This window comes from Culex pipiens, chromosome 3 (genome assembly GCF_016801865.2).
Source record: "Culex pipiens pallens isolate TS chromosome 3, TS_CPP_V2, whole genome shotgun sequence".
In the NCBI taxonomy this organism is placed as follows: Eukaryota; Metazoa; Arthropoda; class Insecta; order Diptera; family Culicidae; genus Culex; species Culex pipiens.
Genome location: NC_068939.1, coordinates 185228834 through 185238047, shown reverse-complemented (window position 1 = coordinate 185238047; position 9214 = coordinate 185228834). Strand labels below are relative to the sequence as shown.

At 38.5% G+C, this 9214-nt stretch overlaps 1 protein-coding gene across 1 annotated transcript in view; it reads left to right on the top strand.

Annotated features, from left to right (window-relative positions):
• LOC120414316 (DNA topoisomerase 2-binding protein 1) overlaps positions 1-6559 on the top strand; it is a 34714-nt gene extending 28155 nt beyond the window's left edge. Inside the window, exons 3-5 of the mRNA XM_052709990.1 lie at positions 180-2571; positions 5664-5992; positions 6056-6559. Of these exons, the coding sequence (XP_052565950.1) occupies positions 180-2571; positions 5664-5992; positions 6056-6472 (3138 nt within the window). The 3' untranslated portion in view covers positions 6473-6559. The remainder of the gene's footprint in view (positions 1-179; positions 2572-5663; positions 5993-6055) is intronic.
• Positions 6560-9214: the final 2655 nt, after the last annotated feature.

Below are 9214 nucleotides of genomic sequence, written 5' to 3'. Positions count from 1 at the left end.
AAAAATAGCACAACATTAATTTTGCTAAAATATACCCCAAGGACTCTCTAATTTATATTTTTTTAATATTTTTTATTTTTTTATTTAAATTTGTGGAATAATCGTGAATTGATAACGATGACGATAAAATTATCGTAAAAAAACCCGTTGAATTATCTACGACCTTGCCTTTTCCGCAGATCTACCTGAGCGGCTTCACCGGCGAGGAGAAGGACAAGCTGAACAAAATTCTCAACAGCGGCGGGGCCACCCGGTACGACGAGCTGAGCGACGGCATCAGCCACGTGATTGTGGGCTCGCAGGTGGCCGCCGATTTCCGAGAGATCCGCGAGCAGAACCTCAGCTCCCACGTGGTCACCGTCGAGTGGTTGGTCCGGTCGATGGAGTTGAAGGGCCCGGCGCCGGAGGAGGACGAGTTGCTGTTTAAGGGTGGGTTGAAGGATGGGGATGGGGAGAAGGCGCCGGAACCGCCTTCGCCGGCGAGCAAGAAGAACCTGGAGTCGATGAACAGTACCTTTAAGCGGCCAGAGTTGCCGCGGAAGCTGAGGTTGGACGATTTGGGAGCGGGTCCGAGTCGGCAGAGTCGCGCGGAGGATGAGCTGATGCAGCAGTACATGGAGAAGAATACGTCGGTGCAGTTGCCTCCGGTTGAGGCGAAGTCGGTGGCGCCGGCCACGACTAGCAGTTCAAGCTTGCAAGATTCTGGAGAGGAGTCCCAGTACACGCAGTTTATGTTCGGGAAGACGTTCTTTGTGTATGGGTTCTCCGAGGAGGATGCCACCCAGATTGTGAGCGATTGTGAGAACTGTGGTGGGATGATCGTGAACGAGAACTACAGCGACTTGGTCGATTACATCGTGCTGCCGACGTGCAGTACCGGGGAGATTGAATTCAACGTGCGAGGTCGAGCAACGGTCAACTGTTTGTGGTTGGAAACGTCGATCCAGGACAGCGCGTGTCTTCCGTTGGAGTATTATTATGAGCCAATTCTGAACAACGAGGACGATCCGAAGCCGTTGGAGGAAGAAGTGCTGGTGATAAGTTCGTATTCTGGGGCCGAGCGAACCTTCCTGATCGCGTTGGGTGGAATTCTGGGAGCGCGGGTCGAGGATCGGTTGGTTCGGAAGGCGGCACCGATCGTCATCTGCAAGGAACCATCCGGAGCGAAGTACGAAGCGGCCATCAAGTGGGAGTTGACCGTATTGACCGCCGAATGGCTGAGGGAGTGTCTTCGGGCGAAACGTCGTGTCAACGAAGAATCGTTCCTGGTGGGCAAATCCATTTGCTCCTCGAAGAACATCACCGAGCTGCCGGAAGTATCGGCCTTGCCGGAGTTCTCGAAGAACCCCTGTCTGCCAACGACCTCCACCGATGACGTGGACATTGATTCGGTTGTGATGCCACCGCCTGGCAAGCGAGCTTCCGTTGATCCTCCCAAGGAGAACCAGCCGGACAACTACAAGTACATCGCGGTTGACAACCGAAAGGACCAGTCCCAGGAGATTGCGTACGAGTTCAAGCGACTGTCTTCGCCCGAGTTGCGCAAAATCAGCTATGAAGAACGCCAGGTCTACTCGCAGGAGTTGCACCAGTACGAAGATCTCGTCCAATCGCAGCGTGACCAACGCAAGCCCTTCGATCCAGGCCACTCGGTAGACTCTCCGCTGGTGTTGAAGCATCGCCGTCTCTCAACCCTCACCGGGGTCAACTCCCCAGCCACCCCAACATCCGCCAACTCCTCAGACTACGAACAGCTCAGCGTGACGCAGCGGGTCATGGAGTTTGAAACCCCCATCCGGGACACGCTCTACAAGGTCCTCAAAGAGGCCGAAGAAGCAGACAAAAAGATCACTCCAAGAACCCGTCGAATGAACGAACTCCTAGCCACACCCAGCACTTCCGGCCAAGACGGCCACGTAAAAACGCCAACCCTTCCCGAGTGTATGACCAAACCGGTCACCCCGTACGGCTTCCGCCCGGACGCCAGCCCGGAGAACCATCTCTACCACAAGCGCAAACTGCTCGTTTGGGACCAACTCCATCGTCCCAAGCAACAAAACCAACAACAGCAGAAAGAACGTCGCAAAAGCACTCCGTTGAGCGAGCTCAAGCGACGCTTCTGGCGGGAGAACCTTGGCGACGAATATTGCGACTACGTTGAATCCCAGTACGGATCGACCCAAGCTCCGCTCCAACAACAAGACAGTGACGCGGTGAAACCCCAAGACCAACAAGAACCAGGCACTTCCAGAACCACCCGGAGCAAGGACGTGTTCCAGGAGATCACCGCCGAGGAGGAAGAACCGCAGAACGAAAGTCGCCAGTCAACGGGAAGTAACGTTAGCGAGAAACGTCCCCGCGAAGACGACGACGACGGTGACGATGATGAAGAGGACGCCGGAAAGATGGAGCAGCCGCCAGCTAAGCGAGCGAATGTCGACGAACCTAACTTTAAGAAGCTCAGTGATTTGATTAACGATAATAAAAACCAGGCCGCGGCCAAGCTGCGCAGCCGTCCGAAGGAGGTGATGAAGGAGACGCAGTACACGGAACTGCCGCGGTTCGATTCGGGTGAGTTGGTGCGATGATCTTCTCTTATTACTGCAAGCGAGTAATTTTAAAATTTAGCAAATCCAAAAAATTCAAATTGCACGATTCTGAACTTTAAAATTCTGAAATTAAAAAAAAACTAATATCCAAAACTTTTAAATTCTAAAATTGTTAAAAACTAGAAATAAAATAATACCAAAAATTATTAAATTCTAAAACGATTCTAATTTTTAAAAATCTAAGCCAATAAATCTCGAAATCCTAAAATATTTAAATCTCAAAATTCGTAAATTGAAATTCTAAACATATAAACTCTATATTTCTTGAATATCAAAATCCTAAACTCTTTTTCTATGCAGAAATTGTATAGCTCTAATCCTAAAATTCTGAAATTATAATAATTCTTAAAACCTTCAATCCTAAAATCTTAAACTTTAAAATTCCTAAGGTAAAAAAATAAAACTCTCAAATTCTGTATGTTAACAAATCAAAACAAAATTTAAATCCTGAAATAATAACATTTTCAAATCCAAAAATTCTTAAAATGTAAAACTCGAAAATTCTTAAAATCATAAATCTTCAAATTCAGAAATTACCAAAATCACAAATTCTAAAATCCGGAAAATTCTATAATTTTAAATTCTAAAAACCTAACAATTCTAAAATCCAAAAATTGAAGATATAAATCCTAAAATCTTTAAATTTCAACTCTTGAACTCTAACATTCTGAAATCAAAAATTCTAAAAGCCTCAAATCCTATAATCGTAATTTTTTTAAATCAAAATGACACTAAAAGTTTAAAATTTAACAAACCCAGAATCCTAAAATTTTCAAATTTTAATTTTAAAACTTAAAAAAATGTTAAAAATATTATCAATGATTATAAAATATCTGAAAATCAAGAGTTGAAAAATTCCTAAACTCTTGAACTTTAACATTTTGAAATAAAAAATTCTAAAAGCTTTAAATCCATTATCGTAAAATTTTAAAATCAAAAAATTCTGAAACCCCCAAATTCTAAAATCTTTTATTTTTAAAAACAAAATTCAAAAGAAAATCTGAAGGTCTCAAATTTTAATTTCTTTTAATCCAAAACAATAATAAAAAATCTAAAATATTTAAAAATAAAATTTCCAAAATTTTATTATTCTAACTTTGTAAAATTCAAAAATTCTCAAATCCTAAAATCTTTAAATGCAGCAAATTAAAGAATCAAATTCAGCTCTCTAAAATTCCAAAAAATCTAAAATTTTAAAATACTGGAAATAAATTCTAAAATCTTTTATTTTTAAAAACAAAATTCAAAAGAAAATCTGAAGGTCTCAAATTTTAATTTCTTTTAATCCAAAACAATAATAAAAAATCTAAAATATTTAAAAATAAAATTTCCAAAATTTTATTATTCTAACTTTGTAAAATTCAAAAATTCTCAAATCCTAAAATCTTTAAATGCAGCAAATTAAAGAATCAAATTCAGCTCTCTAAAATTCAAAAAAATCTAAAATTTTAAAATACTGGAAATAAAAAAAAAATCCTAAAAATCATTAAATTCAAAAATCCAACATCAAAATTATAAAACATTCAGATTCTAATTTTTTTGAATCCAAACCAATAAAACTCAAAGTCCTAAAATACTCAAATCTCAAAATTCTAAATTTTCTAAATACAGAAATTTTAAAATTCTTTAATTCTAAACCTCTAAAACTAAAACTTAAATTCTTGAAGCTTAAAATCCTAAAATCTTTTGAACTCTAAAATTTGAATGTCCTAATAATTCTTAATATATTTAATTCTGAAATTAAAAAAATTAAAACTCGGTAATTCTTAATTTCATAAATCTTATAATTCCGAAATTTAAAAAAAATCATAGACTCTTAAATCCTGAAAACTCTTAGAGAGAATCAATTCTAAAAACCTCCAAATTCTAAATTTCTTGAATAAAAAAAAAATTAAGTAGATCCAAAAATCTTGAAATCTATATATATAAAAAATTTCGACGGTTTTGTTCGAACGCGAATCAGTTCAATACGGAACGTCGGATCGAAGTGCTCTTTGTTGCGTTGGGTTCGTATAAGCCTAAGGAAGGTTTATATGCTAAAAAATTGCCACTTTGGCCACTCTAGGACCGATTCCGGAGCATCTGCAGATTGCATGGGAAAATTTACGTAAAATCAAATTTTGATCACAGGAGGCTGAATAAGTAAAAGAAATAAAAACGTCAAGAAACAAAAAATGTCAAGACGAAGTTTGTCGGGTAAGGCTTGTTTCACATAAAAATTTCAAAGCCTAAAAAAATCTAAAACTTTAAATTCGCAATTCGCAATTTTCAGTGTAAGAACGGGCCTTGACCGATCTTATGCACCAGGTTCCCGACGAACACGCACTGCCCTTACACCTACATCTTACCCTTGCTCTGAGTCAGTACGAGCAACACGCTAGAACACGCTTTGAGTGTTTGTGCCAGGTATGCACACCTTCTTTTCCGGTTACGCATTTTAACTCGGCCGGGGGTGGTACATTACGTAGGGTTTGATGTAAGTATAAGCGCCTAACCATTTAAAATGTGCCTATCAACTTTCATTAAAGCAAAAACCTTAAATTCTAAATTATGCAAATCCTTAACTCTAAAATTATAAAATATTCAATACTTGAAATTCTAAAATATAAAAATTCTAAAATTAACAAAATCAGTAAATCTTAAAATATTAAATAAAAATATTAGGAAATTTTAAAACTCTTGAAATCAAAATTTCTGAAATAAAAAAAAATCCGTTAACTAATAATATCTGAAATTATAAGTTCTTTGAAATTCCAGACAATATTTAAAAATCTTAAATTTTAATATTTTTAAATTTTTAAACTCGAGAATTCTTAAATCCAAAAATCATTAAACTTAGAAAATTTAAAAAATCTAGAATGAAGCACCCCCCCTCCCCCCACGACGGAATTTTCGGAAGACATATGGGAGAGAGAGAAGAAGAAGAAAAGTCCCCCCTTCTCTTTTCCCGAACCAATGATTGTTGAATTTTCATGATATCTCAATATTCTTAAATCTTGAAGTTTGAAAGTGGTGTTTCTAGTCTCAATCTCTATTTTGTATTCCCTCCCCCAGAAATGCTCTCGGAAGACGGTCCCGGCGTTGGCTGGCGCGATCCGTCCGAGCTGGAGCGAACAAACGCCAACCGGATGCAGCACCAGGGCCGCCCGATCTTCGCCATGTCCAGCGTCGCCGACCAGCAGAAGGCAACGCTGGTGCAGAAGATCCTGGACCTGGGCGGACAGCTGTCGAGCAAACCGAACGAGTACGACAAGGCCTGCACGCACATCCTGTGTGGCAAACCGAACCGTGGCGAGAAGATCCTTTCCGGGATCGCCGCCGGCAAGTGGCTTCTTTGCGCTAAGTACATTGAGGACAGCAGCGCGGCGGGACACTTTTTGGCCGTGAGTTGTTGGGACACTTTCGTTTGTCGATCGTCAGAAACTAAGCAAAATTTGATTCCACAGGAGGACAAGTACGAGTGGGGCAACCCACTTGCGACCGCCCTTCCCCCTCTAGAGCCAATCGAAATGACAGTCGCGAAGGCGGCCTTCAACTGGCGCAAACGTATTGTCCGCGAGGCAGGTAAGCACGATGGCGTCTTCACCGGCTTCCGGGTGCTGCTGATGGCCCCCAAAAAGGAACAGTTCATCCGGCTTATCCAGTCCGGTGGTGGTTACGTCATCGACATGGATCCGCCCTTCAACGTGGAAGATCTGAACGCGACGCACTGCTTCGTGGACGCGAAAAAGACCAAGATTGCGGCCAGTGACCATCGGGTGTTGGCCCAGGCTGGCATCGCCGTAATGTCGATCATGTATCTGAACGCGTATCTCACGTCGGAAACGCTGCCGGATCCGGCCAAGTATCGGCTAGCGATCTAGGGTGATGCAGCGGGTGGCGATTTGTTACAGGAGTACAGGAGCATTCCGCTTGAGGTGGAACTAAATATATACGAATAATTGTTGATATGAAGCTGGCGAATTCACCTCTTAGAACAGAAAAGATATTCCTGGTTGCGTATTCCGATCATCACCGTGAGAAAATGTCGCAATCGCGTCAATGTCATCGATATAAGCAAAGAGTTGAACTGACTTGTTGAAAATCGTGCCTCACTTCCCAGTACCCACTCTTCGCACAATTCACCCAAAGCCATAAAACTACAGCCCACACTCGATTATCCGAAGGTTTGTATGGGACTTCGGATAATCGAATCATATTTTTTTTTATTTTCTTACTTGTTACATCAAATTCGAGTTTTGCGACCCCATTTTAGTCAAATTTGAATGGTTGATTGCCTATTCAATAGGGACGTGGCGTTACATCGTGCTGCCACCTGGTTTTTTTAAGCGCAAGAGTGTAAAAGTGCTGAGTCATCGTCTAAAAATAGACGGCGTCCTATCCCGCCCAGCAAAATGAGGTCGATAAAGTAGTCGGTTTCGATGAGAAAAAGTGGAAAACATGGTCTAAAAATAGCGACGCCATCCCCCTATTAAGAAATGCATTTTTTTATTCAATATTCCATAACCGCCATTTTGGCCATCATCTTGGATTAAATAAAATAAATCAATCACTTTAGAGTTTTTGAACAATAAAAAAATGACTTTATTGAAGTTTCTTATAATAATTACATTTCTTTTACATGCTAAGTGGTATACTGCCCATGTTCGCATAAATGTCCCATATGCAAAAACAGCAAGCTGAGAAAAACGCATTTGAAGTTTGTCCCATACATAAGGCTACGTGTAAAGTTTTCTCGAAAATACTGGATTTCCTCCTGATTTCTAGAACAAAGTACTGGATGTTATAGGCTCTTTTGAAAGAGCACACAATTTTGAACAAAACTGAATCAATAACTCGAAACCGATGAAAATGCATATGGGACATTTATGCGATCAGGGGCAGTATAGCTTTATGCTCTGTATCTTTGTTGTATTTTTCGTTTTATTATTAACTGATCAAATTTATTTTCTTAACTTCAAATTGTTTTACATTTTTGCATTGAATTGAATACATTTGGGTAAAACAAATTATTATTGAATAGGCAACCAAAATAATTTAAAATAAAATAAAATAAGACATTTCAAAAATCAAAACTACATACATGTAGAAAATCACAAAATTTCACATTACCAAAAAATTATTGAATCCACTAAAAACATGATTTTCAATCACTCCTGAAAGTTTCATGAAGATATTACATGCTTAAACTGAGTTAGAGACGATTTTAAGCTCAACATTTTGCCGTGCGCAAAGCGGACTGTCAAACTTTCTGAGCGTTTTTCACGAAACACCGAGTTGATTTACGGGTGCCACGATATCTTGAGATGGGATGGACCAAATTGGCTGAAATTTGAAATTTGGGATGAAGACTCTCAAGACATATCCCGTGTACAAGACCCGATTTTGCAATTTTGCCTTTTTTAAAAATACAAAAATCAAAAACTGATGATTTTTTATATGAAAAACACAAAAATATTTTTATCTTTTTTAAAAATAAGTTTTTTGAAAATCGGCCTTCGTCATGCACACAGCACCGGTTTTATGAGTCTTCACCAAAATTTTGAGCCGATTTGGTCAAGGCAGTGTTGAGATATCGTGGCACCCGTTTTTTGAAATGGCTCCAAATTTGTTTTGATAATACATAGATGAAAATGTATATTTTAATGCCCTGAAAACAGATTTTAAATAAAATTAAGTGTGTGCTCATACCAACTTCTAACTTTTTTATCGATTTACATGTAAAAAAATACAATTTTTTTTTAATATACAGCAAATGAAAAAAAAATATTGAAAAGGGAAATAAAGAGCCGATTTGGTCAAGGCAGTGTTGAGATATCGTGGCACCCGTTTTTTGAAATGGCTCCAAATTTGTTTTGATAATACATAGATGAAAATGTATATTTTAATGCCCTGAAAACAGATTTTAAATAAAATTAAGTGTGTGCTCATACCAACTTCTAACTTTTTTATCGATTTACATGTAAAAAAATACAATTTTTTTTTAATATACAGCAAATGAAAAAAAAATATTGAAAAGGGAAATAAAAAAAATTGGCCGCTGCAAATCTAGAGTTTTTTTTGAATAGGTCCTATAAACATATGAAAGACAATAGTTCATTGGACCTTTTCAAAAAAAAAACTCTGGAAATATTTATCAAGCAGGTCACTTCAGCAGGTATTAGACTGTGACAAACGAACAACCAAACTCGTCCCTTTTTGACAGTTTGGCAACCTGAATTTGTTTGCAGAAACGTCAGCCTGCATAAATTTTAACTATCAAACACGAAAAAATGCGAATTTGTTTGTTTGTCATAGTCTAATACCCGCTTTAAAGTCTGCATAACTTGAGATAGAGTTGAAGAATCTTCAAGCTCCTAGACTCGTTTGGAAGGTCTTTTGTTAACCTATCCTACGATGTTGATATGATTTTCTAGAAAACTAACATTTCGGAAATTAAAAAAAGGAAAAAAAACTAAATACGTGGTTTAAAACTTATTGTATTTAAAACTAACTGTCAGCAATTTTGAAGAAACAAGAAAACAAATGTGATAATAATACAATTGAATTAATACAAAATCTTATTATTTTTTTTAATTTCTTGTTGTTAAATAATACATTCTAAT